Source organism: Rhipicephalus microplus, chromosome 10, assembly GCF_043290135.1.
Source record: "Rhipicephalus microplus isolate Deutch F79 chromosome 10, USDA_Rmic, whole genome shotgun sequence".
In the NCBI taxonomy this organism is placed as follows: Eukaryota; Metazoa; Arthropoda; class Arachnida; order Ixodida; family Ixodidae; genus Rhipicephalus; species Rhipicephalus microplus.
Genome location: NC_134709.1, coordinates 62,708,112 through 62,729,009, shown reverse-complemented (window position 1 = coordinate 62,729,009; position 20,898 = coordinate 62,708,112). Strand labels below are relative to the sequence as shown.

The 20,898-nt window shown below is 42.0% G+C and overlaps 1 protein-coding gene across 4 annotated transcripts; it reads left to right on the top strand.

Annotated features, from left to right (window-relative positions):
• Nucleotides 1–628: 628 nt before the first annotated feature.
• On the top strand, nucleotides 629–19,280 carry frc (UDP-sugar transporter UST74c fringe connection). 4 transcript variants are annotated; one of them, XR_012886531.1, is made up of 13 exons: nucleotides 629–914; nucleotides 1,070–1,103; nucleotides 3,257–3,343; nucleotides 3,466–3,533; nucleotides 5,403–5,474; nucleotides 6,410–6,478; nucleotides 8,263–8,365; nucleotides 8,857–8,949; nucleotides 9,855–10,001; nucleotides 11,509–11,591; nucleotides 12,987–13,067; nucleotides 18,845–18,960; nucleotides 19,061–19,198. XR_012886531.1 is itself a non-coding variant. In XM_037432257.2 (12 exons), the coding sequence occupies exons 1-12, from the start codon at nucleotides 796–798 to the stop codon at nucleotides 19,062–19,064; spliced, it is 960 nt and encodes a 319-aa protein (XP_037288154.2). In that variant the 5' UTR covers nucleotides 629–795; the 3' UTR covers nucleotides 19,065–19,280. The 4 variants fall into 4 exon arrangements, 2 of the variants coding, with proteins under 2 accessions (XP_037288154.2, XP_037288155.2); XR_012886532.1 differs by lacking the exon at nucleotides 11,509–11,591; XM_037432257.2 differs by lacking the exon at nucleotides 18,845–18,960 and having other exon boundaries at nucleotides 19,061–19,280.
• Nucleotides 19,281–20,898: the final 1,618 nt, after the last annotated feature.

The following is a 20,898-nucleotide window of genomic DNA, read 5'->3' as shown; positions in this document are numbered from 1 at the left end:
GCCACTGTGTTGTAGCGCGGCTAGCCCCATATTTTGTTGTCATTTTTAAAAGTTACGAAAACAAAAACCTAAAACTTATTTTGTACTTCTGTTATTTTAACCTATCAAATCATATTGGTTTTTTTAAAATAAGTAACACATGTTTTTTAGAACTGTTTGAAAAGTTGTTTGTGAAAAAAAATTATACTTTTTTTCAAAGTGTTGTTGCACTATTACTTTTTTAATTTGTAGTAAAACAACTTTAGCAATAAATTTTTTAAAATTTGAAACATTTATTTTATTTGTGTTTTTAATCTCTGAGGAGAGCTATCTTTGTCATACATGCTGTAGTAGTTTGGTCACTGAGGCATAGCTAAATGACCCCAAGCATCCTTGTGAAACAAAAACGTGAAATTATTTTTCGGTAAAAGGACACTGTTCAGCCTTGTGGTTAAGTACTTGGTAGCACCTAAAGTGGACGACAGCAACTCGCAGCATGTGCTATGTTATCTGGAAGGCGCCAGCAGAGGCCGGTAGCGGCATCCATCACATCGTGACGCAATCAGCCCGTGTGTGTGACAAGCGTGCACGCGCTGCACGCAGGTGCTGTGGCCTTGCGAGTTCTATAGTCGCATCTTTTCAGCGTACCGCCTGTGTTACGCCGCCGTTTGTCACCTATGCGCATAAATTCTCTCGACGCGGCGCTAGCCAAAGCGCCACGAATACCACCCGCATCTCTTGTGAAAGCCATGGATGCAGTGCCTCCTCGGTGGTGATACAGCCGTGTTTTGTTTTGTACCGAGCTAGTGAGGAACCATGGACGATCCGCTTGTAACCAGGATCAGCCCTCGGGCCAAGGTGCTTTCCGCTCTCTTCTACGGCGTCGTCTCGTTCCTCATCATTATTATCAACAAAGTCGTGCTCACTACCTACGGGTGAGTTCGTAGCCATGCGCTATGCAGCCTCTTAGGCGAGCGCTTTCGCTTTCACCTTCTATCATGCATGTTTCCCGTTCATCTTCTTCACCTGTCTCAGGTGTCAGACGAAGTGCCTTTTTAATATACCTTTCTGTTTCGTCTCCTCCCGACAGGTTTCCTTCGCCGCATTTCTTGGGGGTGGGTCAGGTATGTCCTTTGCATGCCCGTTTACCTTTGCCACTGCTCTGAAGTAGTACCGATCTATGTTGAAGCAATACAAGATCAAGTATGCCCGTTACTGTTATGATAGTCGATTCAGTGCGTCAACTTGCCGAAGGAATGTCAGTGCACTTGCGCTCCCATTCCTCACTTAATGAAATCAAGGAATATATCATTCACGGCGTATTTTAAATCTCTCAACCCCTTTTTTGTTTTTGTTTAGCGCGAACAGCGCTCTAATTAGGAATGACTGCTCTATAGGTGACCCTTTTTTACAAAAATAAAAATAATAATGGGCTATTTTCAACTGCATCTCTGGGAAAAACTGCCGTAGTGAACAGCGCTCATGCGATTGAGTTTTGATGTTAGTTAACTGACTGCCACTTCGGTACTGTAGATGTCGTCTAACACGAACTAGTTACAGCCAAGATAGTTTTGTGCACAGCTACATTAGGATCGTGTCCAAATTTATAGCTTGGTTTGAATTGTTGGTTGGCGCGCGCGTTTTTTTAATGCATGTGGCAAATGCGAAACCACCCCAATAAATTTTGGCGCCTACGTTTTGGCGTCTACGTTCGATGGAGAACGTTCTCGCCGCAGTTTGTTTTAAGTTTGCTTCGCATTCGGTTGCATTGCAATGCACACTTACTGTCGTGTCGAGCGTTTCATCTTTAAAAGTAGTCGATGCAGTTTGCTCGGGGAGAGTTCCGAGAACGCGCAGACAGGTTTCGTGTTACTTCACCGAATCGCACTTATAGAGAAGAAAAAAAAAAAATTGAAGCAATGACCGACGACTGGGGGGTTTTCCCGTCTTGTCGCGGTAGTTCAACGACGGGCCTGTCTATAATTAGTTTCGGTGGTTGGACCGCGCGCCCTGGAATCTTGATCTGTCTGCGAAGCTACAAGCCCATTATGAGACACACACGTACATTGAATTACGTGTGAAGTACGTGCGATAAATGCTTTATTCGAAGAGGTAGACAAAGCAAGTTCCATCAATTCGTTATTTCATTTTATTACCTTGGTTTCTTTTTCACTATCATTTAGGAATGTTTGCGTATTGTTACTTTCCGAAAGTGAAACCATGCTTGAAAAAAAAAAAAAACTGGCTGTCGGCACGCCCAGCGTATTTACTGAGCGCTGCATGCAATCTATGTACTATTTGTTTATTAGTAATACGATTTCTTTTTTTTTCTTTGAACTTCGAAAGACTTGAGGTCTTTGATATGGAGCTCAGGTAACGGCCTCGCAGTTCCAACGCTATAGTTTTTGCTGCGGCGCCGTTGTCATATCCGAAAGCAAAATGCGCGGCATGCTCCTTTTATTAGTGCCATTTCATTCCGTATTGATGTTTCGCTTTTCCGCATTCGCACTGTCGCTACTCGTCACTTTGACCTCTTTTAAGTAACCGAAAGAGAGAGAGAGAAGTACTTCTTCGAGGGATTTGCTGTAGCGGGATTTCGCTATAGTGTGCATATAGGCCGTATTATCATGCTCTTGAACAAAACCGAATAACTTGGGAGCATTCCAGTTTCAATTCGTTGGCTGGACAAGTGACTATGCAAAAAAAACAAACAAAAAACGCAAAACTTTCTCGTGCTTTGGGAAGAAAATGATAGTACGGCACCACACACTCTAGCGGCTTTTCGGCCGCAACCGCCGCCGGAAACTGCGTCTGGGATTCGGAGATAAACGCAGTAATTGGGTGGGAAGTCTGAAAGTTTTACGACGCTGATAACGGGCCTTACAGCCATCTCACTGAGGGCTCGGTGGTGCAATTCTGGGTGCTGTAGCGGGAGGTGAAAGGAAAGAGCAGAATGTTTTTGACGGTATTTTGCTTCGCTTAGATGGGATATCATTTTCTCATGACCTAACCTCTGCTGATTTGTATGGGAACAGAATAGAGTGACAGTTTTGCTTTGCATATTGCATGCATGTTAGAGGATCCTAGCTAGGTTGTCAACTTCACCTGGTGTTTCCCACCATGATTCGGCTCATAATCATATCATGGTTTTGGGGAATGATCTTGAGAGTGTAATCATTCTGCTGTAGCCTTGATCACCGATATTGTAGTGACTATGCTGTTATCTGTTGCTGACTATAAATAAACGTGTGATTGAACATTCTCGTCTCCATTCCAGATGGTTATTACCATTATCCTGATATGGGCATTAAGGCAAGCAGGGTTTATAGACTTTCCAAATATATCGATGGCCACGTGTGCTAAGGTGAGACACAAGCAAAACGCATGATGTGTTGGCATGTTTTTTTCATGAACATGAAAACATAAACATGTTTTATTTTTATTAATGAATGCTTACCTGAAGAAAGTATTTATTTGCCTTTACAGATACTGCCGCTTCCCATATTCTTTGGAGCCAATCTAGTGTGTGGCTTGGGAGGCACACAAAAAATTAGGTACGCCATCACTATATGTCTTATGTTCACTGGGTAACACCGTTAAAAAGAATTTGTGAAGTGTTCCACAAAGACAACATCCATATATTCTGTTTTACCTGCACTAGCTCAGTTTTCGAAGTGAGCACATCCCCAGAGTTTCAGGACATGTGCATGTCACAGATCTCTCTGTGGTGGTTGGGTGACCCGCCGTAATTGAGTGGAAAATACCCACACAAAATAAATCGTATTTCATGAATGAAATGTGACGTCGAAAATGACTCATGGTTTCAGATACTACCGAACCACTGACACAATCTGGACGTAATTGTATTTACCTGCCGCAAAGTGCCTACTTTCCTATGCTATTTGAATGGTTTAGCCCGCAGCTTATGAGAGCTGCCTCAATGTAGACCCATTTTGTCCCATTCAAAAAATTGCAAGATTCGGAGAAGATGTTTCAACAACGACTGCCGGTTTTAGACTCGCTGAGGGGCGCACTTTCTATTAATATGGTAGTTTGTTTCTGTAGCTAAAGCCGCGCAACTCACTCGGTCATTATTCTCGACTGCAACGCTAACATCTGCTACTACATTATACAGAGTTGTGGCAGAACAGTTTGTGGTGCGGGCCAAGTTTTTGAATGCCATACTCGGATGTGTGTGTGTGGCAGAGCGGGACGAAGAGAGTGCTTCAATGCCTCAATAAGTCTGCCTGGCCACTGGTGCAGGCAGTGCCTGCACAATTGTGAGCACAAACACCTCGATCCCCCCCGACTACACCAGAGCTCAGCAGCCAATACTATGTTGGGGAAGTCAGTTTCTAAGTATGGCTTGTAGGTGGGTTCTAGCATATTTTTAGCTAATATACCACCCTGGTTTGACGAAGTGATAATGCTAGAACTTCTTTACTATAACATGCGAAGATGCAGTTCTTTAGCTTGATCTGCGGTCCCCATTGTGTATATTATTTAGATGTAGCCTCCCACAATGACGTGCTGGTAAAGCATGCTCATATTTCCTGGTAATTTTTTTAAAACTAGCATAATTATAGTCTAGCAACTAGGTAGACGAATACTTGATCACCAATGGCTTCCAACACACCGTCAACATAGATAAATAGTGGTAAATGATCGGGAAATCTTTACTTCGCATTCTGAAGACAAGCATATTAAGCAATAATAGCACATCAGAAGTAACAGTAATCTGTGCTCGTGCTCTTCAGTGCTTTTTTAAATGGAAAGAAGCTTTCAATTTTGAGCTTTGTATCTTCACTTAGGAAGGGCTTCAGATGTTGGTTTTCTAAAGTGTGCTATATTTCACAGTCAAGTAGTTCAAATATATACCAACGAGCTAACTTTCAAGGGGGAGGACAGGGTGTGTTTCCCCCAACTTGAACAAAAGGAGGTCGAACCCCCTGTACCCCCCTCCCCCCATGAATAACGACACTGCAACACACGACTTCATGACTTGGCTGAGCTGTTCACCGCAGCATCTATCCTTCATTGTATGTGCTTGTATGATTGAAGTCGCCGAGGAAAAAAAAAACAAACAAGCCAACGAACACTACTTTGATCACAGTGCAACTGAGATTACCTTGGGGAAAAGTTTCTGACAAAGAAAAATGTGCAGGTCGCAGTACGCAAGCTTGAAATTTCTCAAGGAGCATAAAAAAGTGATCTTTTTATTGAGCAGTGTCATGCCATATGTTTGGACATTGTGGAAGTCTTATTTACAAACCAGTGGGCATATTGTAAATGAATGCATTCGAATGTTTCATTTGGCTCCAAGTTTATCTATGTTATTGTAGGACATACATTGTCTTCAGAACAAATGCGCCATAATACTTATTTTGCTTGTCAAACTAAGCATCTACAAATTCTCTCTGCAGCTTGCCAATGTTCACAGCATTACGTAGGTTTTCCATTCTCATGACTATGATCGGGGAATACCTGGTGCTGAGGTGAGTTCAAGTTTTTCTGAATATGAACCTTTTTTTAAAAATTCTCATTGCACTAGCCTCTATCTTGATTTTTTTTTTATTTCTATATTCTATTCTTGGAACTGTTTGACATGAGTGCCTCGTTCATATACCATGCATTGTGCTCTATGTTGATTAGATAGCTGGAACTTGCAAAGTGAATGCATACTGCTACAGGGTTCCATAGCTCCATGCTATACGAAACTAGCCAACTTTATATTTGCTTTAATCACTCGAAGGGCCAGAGTGGGGGGCTAGTTGGTTGTACATAGTTGACACTTACGACGCGCTGTTTGAACACGAAGAAAGACACGAGAAAAGCACAGGGAGAACACAACACGAGCGCCGCTTGCATTGAGATTCATTCCTTCTTGAGCTTGTCATGGCTGTAGTGGTAATAATCAATAATTCTTTAACATGATTCTGCAAAACTTGGTCAACGTTCGCGGTTGTAGACAGCGCCATCACATTGAAAGTGATAATAAACAGGATTTCAGCAAAAGCACATATGACAGATATGTGCTGTGAGAGAAAAGTGTGAATCTAATCGTAGAAGCACCAAATGTTAAACTGTCACCGTACACATGGTGAGAAGAACAAGATACCTTATTAAAATGCATTGCTAGGCTAGTTTATAACTTTCAGAAATGGATAGCACATGGATAACTCTGAATTGCTGGTCCTGTGCTTTTGTGCACCTACTTTGTCTTGTTTCATTTAGAGCTATCCATTTACAGAACTAAGTACATTTCTGGTAAGGTTATATTTGTCAGATGCCTTATTTACTCAAAATAAATTAAAATACGCTGCTGCCTTGTAACTTTCTTGGGCATAACAGGGAATCCCTGTGTAAGCAATCGTGCTCACCAACGCAGGGCTGTGAAGTAGCATTTGATTCTTCGTCTCTCTTTTCCCAGGAAAAGGCCTCAGACAGGTGTCGTGATCTCTGTGTTTGCCATGGTGGGAGGTGCAATGATAGCCGCGTGGTAAGTACTTTCCATGTGGTCCTTCGCATATTATTTTGCTACTGTGAATTAGGAGTAGTGAGGTTAAAGAATTCGTAAGTTATGTAAGCAGGACAGAACATGGTGGAGAGTGTCTTTTCTCAGCAGTGAAGCGATTTGAAGAAATGAAAAAGGCACTATGTGATAATGAGTGCAGAGTACAAAATGGTAACGCTGTGTTAACGACATTGCTCCACTAGGAACATTGTTATTCAATGCAAACATGCGGAAAAGATAAGTCGGAAATGTTGTAGGCTCAATAACTTTAGAATTATAGGGCCGTGCTCTGCCCTTTGCGCAGCGTGACCTCCCTTATGCGCATGTGCGTCAGCTCTGCCTCTCTCTCTCTTTTCTCTCCTATGCTTCCTCTCACCTCGTATCACCTACACAGTGAGTGTGCGCTAACCTACACTCACTCTCCCATCTCTCCTTTCAGCATTCCTCCCCTCATCCCCACAGGGTTTACGCCTCCATTAGACATGCGCCTCCCCTCTCCCTCCTCTTAAGCTCGCGCTTAAGCCAGCGTCTTAAGCCAGTGTGTGCTAGCGAGTTTTTTTTTTTAATTTAAAAAACGGACTGCTCACGTTGCATGACCATTCACTGGGTACACCGTACACATAGGTACTCCATTTGAACCTCCAAGGTAGTGCTGGTGGGAGACTTCTCTTGTGCATTGTTGAACAACAAAAATTCGCAATGTGTGCATCAAGTAAAAGCGGACTGCTGGTCTCTGTGTCCAATCGGACTCTTTTGTCTCTTGGTGCACATTAGCAGCGATCGGCATGTTCTAGTAGGAAACTCTGGTCTATCACTGCGTGCTTTGCGCCACCCCAGGTTTCTCTCCTGCGAATGCTGCAATAAGCGCCAGCGTTAACGTGGCCGGCACCCACTTTGCATTCGCTTTTGTTCGCACCTGCTGCTTCGCATGTACACGTGGTTCCCTTTAGCGGTAGACGGTGTAATTTTTTTAAATGCACTATGTAGCCACATGTTGCGAACTTGCATAGCCATGACTACAGGGATGATCCTTGGAAATGTGATGGGCTATTCCTGCAAAAAGAGAAAGCTTCATTTCTGTCTTCATGCCTACTAACTTTTGAAATTTTTTTTTAATAAAGTTTACATATTTGGGCTGTTCCTACAATTTTATAGATGTTTTGTCTTGTGCTACAAAAAAGTTATTCTGTTCCAAGAGAAACTTTTGATGGTATTTTAAGGTAGCGAAGTGTAAAAAAAAAAAAAAACCTTCAAGAGAAGAATTAAAACTGTGCCAGTGCTGTACCTTTGCATGTATTATCATAAGATTCCTAAGCATACTGCATGATGTACCTACTTCAAGCAGGCTCTAGTTGTACCTCTTGGGGTGTTTTTTGGTTGTACAATAATAATCACCGTTTGTGAGGTTTCCATTTTTCTGCTTTTATGCTGCGCCTCCAGGGCTTTCAAGTGACAAAGATTACACGTGTTATGATGCGACGTAGCATTATTGATTGGAAAGAAGTGCGCGTTGAGTTTTTAAGAAGGAAAGGGACAGCACGCAAAATGATTGTTGCAGAGTGATGAATGTGTGCTTTGAAAAGCACAGCTGTTCTGCAAGCATAAGTTCATCCAGATAAGTGTCTTGAAATAGACATCACAGCTTCGCTGCTGGTCTGTATCGATCTGCTACACATTAGCACGGATGGCCGCCATTTCAAAAAGAAGAGCTCAGTTTGTTGGGTCGTCCAGGGACTGTCCTAATTGAGCTCGGGCCATCTCCCTTTCAGCAAAGACCTGTCCTTCGATGTTGGCGGCTACACGCTAGTCCTGCTCAATGATTTCTTCACTGCGGCCAACATCATATGCGTTCGCAAGGTTGTCGACGCCAAGGTATGCGCACCAGACGCTCTGACATTGAAAAACACAACGCCGTGAAAGCACTTCAGCGCGCAGTCTGACACGGCTTTTGCTGTTCAAATGCATTCTTCTGGAAGTTTTGTGCCTCAAAGCTTATAAGACGTTTACTGACTCGGTCAATTTAGTTTAGGGTTTGCGAACGAAATCGTCAAAACTACGCTTCTGCATAGAAATACGGTGTAATGAACCTTTACGAGCGGCTGTCGGTGGTTTATAAATTTCGATCAGATGTGGCACTTGATTAAACACTGATGCTGACCCACTCCTATACTTCGTACTTCATTTTCTGTGTTGCACGAGTTTTTATATAGGTTGGGACTCTGTAACGCTAAGTCTTCTTCATAGGCCACCTGATATTTGCCTTTTAGTATGATTCTTTAAAGCTTCCTCGGATTTAGTGGCAACAAATGTTTCTCCATGAGCAGCATTTGATATGCTTTCTGTTCTTTTGTTCCCAATGATAGGACCTCACAAATTACGAACTGCTCTTCTACAATGCCTTGCTCATGGTGGCACCCCTGGCTTTTCTGTCGTGGGCCATTGGTGACCTGACAATGGTGAGCCCATTTGCATGTTACCGTGTCCTTGTAAATGTCGCCGAAACTGGGTACATTGCCGAGTAAAACTTATAAATGGCAAACATTGCTGTGTGTTAGAGTACAATCTCATGTAGGGCACAAGAATATTGTCATAATGCTGAACTTCAGCTGACTTAGAAGTGAGGTAGTAGTTATAAAGAATAGTACTACAATAAAGGTCTCTTAACTAAAGTGTATTGAAGCAAGAAATTCATCAGCAAAACTCGTACACTAAAAATACTGTGAAGCTGAAAAATGACATCACAGGTGAAAAAAAAAAGGCAGTGCCAGAAATGGCAAAGAAAAAGCAGATAACATGAAACACTAATTACTTATTGTTAGTTAAAATGGTCTCGAAAAAGTAGTTGCTTCCAATTTTTAAAGAGAGTGCTGGAAATCGGATGTTCCGCAGCAACTAATTGCGACCTTGCGTCAGTGTATCGTGATGCATGCTTGGGAGCAAAGATGTATTCATATAGTGAATATTGTTGAAATGTGCAGTGAAAAGGGCATTAACTAAAGGTCTCTTGGACAGATGCCAGTGTTGGTTGTTGAGACCTCATTTAATATAGGGAAATCTATATTGCAAGCGGCCATGTTAAATGCACACTCGTACCTCATTTTAACAAAGTGGCATCTTGCACCAAAATAAGTTCACTATATGAAAAAAATTATTACATAAGTGTATTTCCAACACCATATCTATTGCAAGAGTATTCTTCATTTACTTCGTTATAACTGATATTTCGTTATATACAGGTTCGTTATATCGAGGTTTGAGTGTACATGTGCTAGTGGTCGGGCGACTTTTGAATTCTATTTCAGTGTGACAATGACAGTGCCTTTCTTTCATCTTCTGTTCGGGTCACAATAATAAAAAAAAGGCGCTGGAGTACCCGCGATGGCTGGAGCCTGGATTTCTGGGTGCCTTTCTTTGTTCCTGTCTGATGGGCTTTATGATAATGTACGCCACGGTGCTGTGCACTGCGTATAACTCTGCTCTCACCACTACCATCATCGGCTGCCTAAAGGTACGTGCATTGCTTCAAAATGACTAACACTCCGTCCTTCTAAGCATCGGTTCTAAGTGACAAGCATCGCTTCTAGTCTCTGAATGACAAGCACTCCATCTACATGCTTTGGAGAGCAGTGTGCCAGAATACAATCACACCTCCTTATAACAAACTCACATCTGCCATGAAAATACTTTGTAATATCCCCAAATTCCTTATAAATGATTGTTTGCAGCACTGTATCAATGGCAAAGCTATTGGTCACTTACTTCATTTTAACCTATAATTTGTTATGCACTCAAACCTTGATATAATGAACCAAGATATAACGAAATACTGCTTTTAACGAAGTAAATGAGAAATAATCTTGCGATGGATAGATACAAATAAACGTTTATAAGGAATATTTAGATACAGCGAACTTATTTTTGTCAAAAAATAAGTTCGCTGTATCTAAATACTAGATGCAACATTATAATGAGAATTGAGTGTATCTGAATTCATTATATCGATGTTTGAGTGTATAACACCAGGGCTTATAATTTGTCTGGCAGATTTGAATTACATGGCTGTTCCCAAGAAAGAGTTGAGTAGATCTGGATAGGGAAGAATTTCTACTAATTCAAATGCTTAAAAACCTGCCCAGCATTATTTTGAACAATATTTTCTATTCATACAGCCAGTCATGCACAAAAAAATGTCGCACAGTGTTGCCGCATGCTAACATGTCCAGCAGAACGTGATTAGTATTCGAATGCCTGCAGGAAGACGAAGCATTTGCGCAGCTTTGCAGCTTCATGCTAAGTTTGGTGCTAAGGGTGTTTTAAACAAGAATGTATGGCGCAAAAGCTGTTACTTTCACACTAGCTTGCATTTTATCCCATTCGTTCTCAAGTTCATTTGTTCCTGCTCTTTTAATTACTAAGCTGCTGAGGGTCTGGATTCAGAACTTTGGAAGTGCTCCTCAGCGTGGTCACACTTAGGTAGTGAACGTTTCTCAATTAATTATGAGGCCATACTTGGAGTCTCTTTTCATATTTTTTTTGGATGACGCAGCCAGCAATGGCAAGGAAAATGGTAGGTGTAACCTTAAGAGACAAGAAGAGAGCAGAGTGGATTAGAAAACAAACCGTTGTTAAGGATATAATAGTTGAAATTGGGAAGAAGAAATGGACATGGGCCGGGCATGTAGCACGTAGACAGGATAGCCGCTGGTCATTAAGGGTAACTCAGTAGATTCCTAGAGAAGGCCAGTGGGTTAGGGGGAGACAGAAGGTTTGGTGGGCAGATGAAATAAAGAAGTTTGTGGGTGTAAATTGACAGCAGCAACCACAGGACTGAGTTGACTGGCAGAACATGGGAGAGGCCTTTGTCCTGCAGTGGATGTAGTCTGGCTGATGGTGATGATGACTTGGTGTCTCCTTTGATATTTTTTGGCTGACTTGTATGTACACGTTGGAGGCCTGTTGAATTTTGCAGATTGCTGAGTTCACGTTTGTGCTTTTCTTATTTTTTGTTTTTTCAGAACATAATGACCACCTATGTCGGAATGTACATTGGTGGTGACTACATCTTCAATCTTTCCAACTTTGTGGGCCTTAATATTAGGTAAGAGAGCATCTTTGTCTAGAGAAGAGCAGGGCATATTGCTTGGCATCTTTGATGTTACTGAAGAGTAAGGTTTGTTTTTGTGTGCTCTTGAAAACGTATGTTTTGTAGTTTGTTCATCGTGACTTATAAGTCCACAGTTAACTGTTCTCAGGCTCTTGTGAGGGCAGTAGACATTGCGTACTATGTTTTTTTTTCTACATTGGGTGCAGAATTGCTTATCTGCAGGTCGCAGGATAGAATTCCCGCTGTGGCGGCCATATTTTCATTGGTGGGGGAAATCCTTGAAGCCCAAGTGCTTATATATAGATGCACATTAAAAAAAATCCCAGGTGGACAGGAATTTCTGGAAAGCTTCACTATGGTGTCTCTCATTATCATCTTGTGGTTTTACAGTGAAAGCTGTTATGAGATCACTACTTGGGTCATGCACAATGCCGTAGTTGTCCGCCGTCGCCGCCATTGTCCGTAACCACTTCACACGAAATAAGAAGAAAAAACAAACCTAGTACCAAAGACACAGTGGAGCTCGAACCTAGGTACATTGCGTGCCAGGCCAGCATTCTGCCACTGAACCACATTGCTGCTTGGAACTTGTTTACAAACTTGCCTTAGACAGGCTTGATGTTGGGGAAGGAATGGTATTAATATGAGTAATAAAGAGTTTTAGGACAGCAAAAGAACAACCAGGTGTCACACTATGCGAATAGTGTAACGAATGGGCCGTCCAGTGCTCCAACCCATTACAAAAGCTTGTTCTTGATCACCTAATAACTTTGGCGCATACCCTTTTCAGGCATAATTTCTCATCATTGTCAGCCACTGCATGAACAACTAGCACAAAATTCCTTGCAAGTGTTTAGTGGGTACCACACATCCCAGAAGAATGACGAAAGATAGCATAGCAAATGCCGACTTACTACCCAGAAATCATTTTTATTGTCGTAGTAGGTACCCAGCAAGCGTGCTTGCAGCAGTTACCCAAGGAGTGTTTAGAAAAGGCTCTGAAAGGCTGCTTTTCTAGCTTTCACTGTGACTGTGCTGCGCCTTTTGCTCAGGCCTGGCGTTTTCTTTGGATGTTAAGCCGCAACAATTATTATTTTTTCTGCACTGAAAAGCCTGGAGCATTATTTAGTACTTGCGTATTTATACTTTGGGAAAAATAGTTGCTCAAATGGAAGTTGTATTTCGTGAGAGTTAAGCAGTACAATTGTCCTCTGATTTGATAGCATTTATGATTACATTCAGACTGATCACAGTATCTGCAAGCCCTCATTAGTGAAACGTAAGTTCACTGTGATCTATGCCGTCTGAACGTTATAACGTTGAAGGTCTCGCATATCATTGCGTATTTGCTCTATATTTTGTCTGTTTCTCTTTTTCTTCTCTGTTTAGCGTTGGCGGAAGCCTGCTGTATTCTTATCTCACCTTCATTCAGAAGCAGAGCAACCAACAGATGCCAACAACACAGTCAAAGTGAGACCCTTTCGTAATACAGTTCTTTTGTGTAGTGTCTGCTTTACTAAGCAGCTTATTTCTGTCTGCTAGCTTCCTTGCATTTCTTTCGAAAGCATGCCTCAAAAGCTTGCATGTGCCAATCACATTAGATGCATTGTAGCTTGTTAGGTGTCCTTTCTTGCAGTGCACTCTTTTCAAAATTTAAAAACGCAGCTGCTTCAGTTTAACAAGTTTGAAATTTTCTTCCACTGGACTCGCTCGGTCTTAGACTTATGACATGACCTGAATCTGAGTGAGTAGACTTGTGAGTTTGCCGACCTATACTTTTCTGTAGTGCTGAAATAAAGATAATATCATCAAAAAGATTGGTAGACCAAAAAAGTTCGAAAATAAAAAAAAGAGGTGACGCTCCCTAAGTATTTTATGCCAGCTCATCACGCATCTGCGTAGACCTCTCAAATTTTTTAGCTAGACGGGGCACATTGTTTGTGTTACAATTGAATTCAGTGAGCTGTGTTCAGTGAGCTGTGTTCAGTGAGCTTCGAAAACTTTGAGCCACAATGGGGCTATAGCTAGATATTTCTTTTAAAACCTGCGACTTCACACTAATGCACTGGAATTGGCGTTCTCGTGACTGGAAGTCCCATAACATGGGACATTGAACTTCCTTTGCACATTAGAGGGCCAAACCCCATGACGGCGAAAATGCACACGAAAGCGACGAGTGATGTGACGTAGATTGCCTTCGCACGAACAGTCGCTTGCCCAGTCAAGCCTAATGCATGTGACGGCTTCAGCGACTGAATTTCACTGTCGCTGGCGTGAGGCTGTCAACTCGCACCGAAAGTTCCCTGTAGTCATTGGTATCTGACGTAAAAATAAGATGTGCTGTTGCGTGCATTTGCGTGCTTATGGGGTTCGTCCTTAATGATAAGTCTGTGACCACCAAAATAACAAGAACATTTTTTTTTTTTCAAAAAACAGTCTACCACTATAAACTAATGTAATGTTTCACTTTAGTGTGCCTGTTAGATATACCTATTTAAGTATGCCTTTTCCACATTTATCAAAGGAAAGAGTTTACAACCATTTGGTGCTTATCTTGCCTCTAAATGATAACTGTCTGTCTTACATGCCTTTTCTTTCTTTAAACGCTGCCTCTCAGGTAAGTTTACGTTGCCACTGCATGCACATTATTAGCTTAAGGGCATTCTTGACAAGCGATTTTTATCAGCAGTCCTGATACGAAAGTAGCAAGCTCTTGGAGAATAGAGAAATGCAACCAAGAAAGACAATCAATATTGTTGAGCCGGAAACCCTCTCAGCCTGCAAACACTCCGTCGCGTCTGCATCACAGCATTGGTGTCGATCCTGAGACAAGATTTTCTTGCTGCTCTATCTTCATAAATTGACCCATTGGCCAATATTAGCACCAAGTTTTTATGAACCCCTAGACCATTTTGTTTTTTGAGAGTTTTTTTTTGTCTAAGAAGTTTATTGTTTAATTTGATATTGAATATTTTTGGCTTCTAGAGAGCGTGCTTTGATTGAAGAAAAAAATTGAAGCATATGTTTAGTCACAATGACTTAGGAAAATTTATTGTTCCATGGCTGATTAGTGTCTGATGGTCTGTAGTATTGTGTAATTGTCAAAAAACTGGCAAACAGGTAATGTTTTGTGGGATGCCCTACCGTGGCCACCCAGAAATGGTAACTGAGAAGACTTGATGGGGACGTCGTTCGTGTCAACCTCCCTGCCATGGCGTGTTCTCTTCGTAGTGTCCTTTGAAAAGCCTTCCTCGTCTGGTGCACTGCTGCAAATACCGGTGCGACCATCATTACGGGTTTCGCATCCAAAGTCACAGTAGACTTCGATGTTTGAATGATTAGCGCCTGAGGAGCTGTATAATAATAAAAGGCTTCTTTCCCATGATAATGCATGAGTGATGTAGGCATTGCCTTTAGATGATGCCATTTTCTTGACACAAGTGACTAAAGTGTGTAATGACAGTAAAAATTTAAAAAAAATGCCATGTGAAAGCTGCTATTAGTGAAACGGCACATGAACTGGCTTAGAAATGAGGGAGTCTTGTTCGAGATGTTCACGAGGGGGGGGGGGGGAGGCTACTGTAATTACTCGAATCTAACACGCACCTTTTTCCCAGTAAGCGAGTTCGTAAATTGCATGCGCGTTAAAATCAAGGGCGAAAAAAAAAAATGAATACGGCCATTCTATTGCCATCGGCATTTCCAAAATGGCCGCCCCCTACGTGCCGCCCGTGCGCCGGCATGGCGCGTCGGCCATTTCTGCCTACCGTGGCCACCCAGAAATGGCCACCCATGTGTTTCCCATGTGCGGCACTTCGTACGTGTGCTGAGGAGTTCGTCATCTTGTAGTTCATTAGCATCGATGGCATGGAAGGGTCGACTCCAGAAACTCGACGAGTGCACCACGATGCCGCTTTTAAAAGAAAAGTCATCGCATATGCCGAAACAGACAGAAATCGGGCCGCATCGCGGTCGTTCGGAGTTCCCGAAACGTGCGTGTGGGACTGGTGGAAACAAAAGCAGAAAATTGTCAAAGATTCATGCAAAGGCTTCAGTGGACCACAGCAGGGTCGGTTTCCGCAAATTGAAGAGCTGTTCGCCGAGTATGTGCTTGAGCATCGAGCGGCATAGCGGCCCGTGACGACAGAACTGCTCTAAATGCGGGCTATGCAGTTAGCTTTAGAAAAGGGGCTAACGCGGAGCCAGTTCAAAGCGAGCAGGTGCTGGCTAACTAACTTTATGAAGAGGAAAGGCTTTTCCCTCCGAAAGCGAACGGGCATGCGCCAAAACTTGCCGGAGGAGTACGAAGAAAAGCTTCACAGTTTTCAGAGGTTCGTCCCAAACTTGCGGCACAACAACGGCTACCTGCTTGGGCAAATCGGGAATGCCGATCAGACACCTTTTTACTTCGACATGCCTGGCACCACAACCGTCGAAAAGAAGGGGGCGAAGCAAGTTTGCATGCTGACATCGGGCCACGGTAAAAAAAGAGTGACGGCAATGCTTCGTTGCACATCAGATAAGCACAAGCTTTCCCCATACCTCATATTTAAACGGAAGACGCTCCCGAAAGGAGTCGTTTTCCCGAGTAGTATGATCATGCGGGCCAACGAGAAAAATGGGTGTGCGTTGCAATCGATGTCTTACTTTTTTTTTCGTCGTGAAAACCGAGTGCGCGTTACAATTGAGGGCGCGGTAGAATAGAGTAAATACGGTATTATCTTCAGTGGATGGACGAGCCATTCATGTCCAAAATAATTGAGGGTTTAGAGAGAGAAGGCAGCCTCGTGAAGAATGCTGATGCTGTGACGGCAGTGTGGCAGACTGTGACAAATCGGTCACTAGAAAGCTTGCCTGCTATTCCCACTAGCCGCCCTCTTCACTTTTTGTTTTTTTTTTTTTTGAGGCTGACTCTTGCTGCCTGTATTGTAATACTCGGTTCAGTGAGTGTCCCCAACGTGCTCTCTCTCATTCGGGGTCTGATGTGTGCGCAGTTCTTGCACGTCACAAATCAATATTTTTAGCCCTCATTACAGCTGAGCAAGATACAGAAATAGCACACGAGAATTTTTTGCTATAAACATTCTTGAAACTGAAAAGTGCGTCGAGATACAATCATGTGGACAGTGAAGATTCACCTGTGTTTATACCTTGACGTAATCATCGAAGTTGGCACAATAGTTTTTCTGGAATGGAGTAATTTATTTCATATGTTGATTTTTTCTTGCAGTAATAACGAGCTAAAAAGATTTGTTCATGTAAGATGACAGCTGAAATGTTTGTGTATTTTGTGAATAAATTCATATGGACAGTGGAGCTGTTAATTAAGCAGCGATGCTGACTTAGGAGTAGCCTCAGAAATCTTAGCTTTTGTTGATACTTTTACAGGGAGAAAAGAATGGTAGGACTCCCCATCGGCCATGTTTATAGATAAAATGGTGGTATTTCTAAAAGTTTTCAAACATAATTATGGCACAACTTCACAGAGTTTATTAATTCTAGCAGTTCACTTATTGATACTTTCATTCCGGCTTTGAAATATTGCAAGTGTTCTGGCGGGTAATAGGAATGGAGCTGGTGTACCTCTGCAAGGTGCTGTGTGAACTCTGGTCAGTTTCCTCGGTTATGCACATGCACCAAGATCTAGCAATGCCTGTATTCTCTTCCTTTTCTGCTTAAATGTAGTGTATGGAAGGTTAGGAACACGTGCTATAACGAGTTGGATATGTAAATCTGAATTTGGGAAGTTGTGCTTTACTTCAGTGGAGTAATTGAGCCTGTTCTTCACCGTGTCACACCCAACACTGATACGGCTTCACTATATCTGATATTTGTTTCAAACATATTATGTGTTACATTTCAGTGGTGGCGTGCACTTAACGTTCACATGGTTATATTGGGCAATAATATGCTTCAGCCATGTTCATTCTATCGAAGTTTAGCTGTACATTACAATGAAACCCTGTATTTAGCAAAACGGAATGTGTGGTGCACGTAAAAAGCCACATATTCGGGACATTTCATATTGTATAAAAATACATTAGGCTTTTTTTGAACCCTGTGATCTGTAAATCTTGGATGTCAATTGGACGGCATGTCATGACTGTGCGCACAGCACCCTCTTCCTTGCTCTTCCATGAACTGCATGGTACACAAGTTCTAGAAATATAAATGCATGTTGGTAAAGAAAGACCGTAGGAAAAGAGAGATGTCCAAGAGTGAACATGCACTTGGCACCGATGCCTCTAGTTTTATGGCTATGCCGCAGCCATCAGGGTTAAAAAAAAATTCATCTTACCATGAGGCCAGTTCTGATTCTGAATTTTTTCACTCAGCTGTTATGTTGATTTAGGTTTCATTTCCTTTTTTTTTTTTTTCTTAAATTTCTCTTTTGTGTCCTACTGTGTAATCACTCATTCAGGTTGCTTAAAGACTCGGAAAATGAAAAATCCTGCGTAAGTGGTGTGGGTTGTACCCAGAACTTGCTCGTTCAAATTAAGGTCACTTGGTGCATCGTATAATTGGAAGTAGTGCTACATAACTGATGCACGCGTTTTCAGGCTTTTAGATTCTTTACACAGGTGACACCTCACAAAATGGAATGATTACTGAGAGTATATAAGAAGTTCAGTGTTGCAACTTTGATACTTTGAGTTTTACGGCTGCGCACGTGCCACACATAGTGGAAATTTGCATGTTAAGAAACAAAAATGCTGCCGGACTTTCCATGCCATTGCAATAACTAAGCTGAGCCTGAGGATGCTGATACTATAACTGAAAGTATAGTTGGCTTATGCTTTGAGCCACTGCAGTCTATTGAATGTATTGTGTTCTTTTTGCATCTAGTAAACAGTGGTTGAAGATGAACTGAAGTTCTCAAAATGCTGGCATAGTGATCGCTGATGTGGCTCTCTTAGCAAATGTCGATAGAGTTCTAAGCTATGGTGTGATATTGTAAGGTCATGGGAAAAAATGGATGTGGATGAAAAATGTAGATATAACAACTTTTCTTAGAAGTGCATCTGCTGCAATTGTGCTGCCGAAAAATGTTTGGCAGTTCAGAGGTGGTTATACTAGAAAACTAGCCTTGCACATTTTGTGATGCTATGGCAGTTCTGAACATTGAGGCTGGGAACTGCTTACTGTTTCTTTCTAATCCCTTGCTTCAAATAGCTGTTGCAGGAAGTTATATTCACAGCAGTACCACAATAATTGTTTAACGTTGGCTCATTGAACTTTCATTACAGGAAAAGAACTCTCTCTAGAAGCTGAGTGCTGTCCATTTTCTTGTATTGTTGTCAATCATACCAAAGATGTAGAGGACACGCAACACATCGTTCTTGAATCTAGCATTAGTCACAAGGTAGTGTTTCAGTGTTCCATAGGTGTTCTGTGTTTGTCAAGTGCTTGTCTAGATTAAATTAATGGGCCACGAATTTTACATTGTGTTTTTTCTGTTCTAGATGATGCCTGGTGTATCAAGTTGAAGAACAAGAGAAGCTCAGGCCCGATGCACATGCTTCGGCGTCTGGAACGAGTAATTCTTTTTCTAGATCAAACAGCCTTGTTTTTTCAGTCTGCGATGCCATGCCGTGGGCTATTGCAGGCTGGAACTTTTTTTTATGGTGTTGATTTAGGCTTGTGCTCACTCTTGCCATGTTTGGGCGTCTGGAGGCAACCACGTATTTTCTGTGTTTTATGTATATTTTTTTTACATATTACTGATGCCTGAAGAACCTTGTTTCGCAGTCTGCCCTTTTGCATGTCTGCATTGTTATTGACAAGAGTAAAAATGTTGAAACGAAGTTTGCCAGCTTTTTGTTCTTATTTAGCTGTTGCGCCTAAAAAAATTTAGGCGCGGGGGGGCAGTTGTGCAACTCTGAAATCGAAGCACCAATGCTGTGTCTACCATCTGTTCTCCTGATGATTGCTATGTGAAATGTGGGGCGGTAGTCAAGCCTTTGTAGGTGTTCAGTTATTGTTTTCTGATGAGTTGTGGTTTCCTGTCCCCTAAATCACAGGCACCCTATTGGTGATTCCAGTTGAGTACCAACTCTTTCCCGAGTGGAGGGGGGTGGGGCAAACCTACCTCACTCGTCAGCCAGGATACATATATATACATAGTACATACATACTTACATACATACATACATACATACATACATACATACATACATACATACGTATATATCGGGAGAGGGAACTTTATCGACGCACTTGCACTTTGATATAAATTAGAATACAAAGATGTGACACAACGCGCAATCTTGGGTACCACGAAGTTTAATCGCACTTTAACAGGCCGAGGCATGGCGCCCTTTGCCCAATTTCCACGTTCAATATGCGACGCTCATCTTGCTATCACTCCTCTTTCTCAGACTATGCTTTGGGGGTTAACATTTACAGATACTACAAAAGTTTAAAAATTTATCATGGATGTTAGTATTCGGCATGGAGGTGTATCAAATGTCAACGAAGGTACATCCGCGTTGAACGGAGCTATAGCTGCCAAACACCAAAACATGCATTCGGCAAACCCTCCTTTATCAGTGTACAGTAAGCATTCAATTACCCCTGCAAAGGAGCGTTTTACTTTCGTGTTATATGCAGATTCCTGTGGCGGAGGGATGAACCATGTTTTTTCAAGGAATGATTGCTATTACATTTTTTATAAGTAATATAATAAGATATTTTCATAAGTAATATAAGATAAATATTTCCACATGCAGCAGAACGGTGTTTAGTAGTTTTTGCACGTATACATCTCTGTCAGCTCATACTTGCTGGGAGAAAGAGAAATAGAGAGAAACAAGCAGCACTGCACATGTGTGCTTCTTTGCTGTCCGAGATGTATTTTGAGCTGTAAAAGACAATTCAAGTTGAGTGAAAACAAACTAGCCGATTCCTTACTAAGCCTCCATAGTACTAAAAACGCCAGGCCTGTGCGGAAGGTGCAGCACAGACACAGAAAGCTAGAAGAGTGGCCTTTCAGAGCCTTTTCTAAACACTCGTTGGGTATCTGCTGCAAGCACACTTGCTTGATACTCACTATGGCATTATTAATAAAATTTTTGGGTAGTAGGTCGGCATTCGCTGTTATTTATGCCTGAAATTGGTATGTGCCACAGTTAATAGGTGAACAAGAACAAGCTGTTGTAATGGGTTGGAGCATTTTACGACCCACTCTTTACGCTATTCGCATTGAGCGATGACTAGAGTTAGTGTATATGCTACCTTTAGGTAGCATATACAGTAAGTCTAGCTTGCGTGAACAAGTAGCGGCCTCCCGTGGAGATCCCTG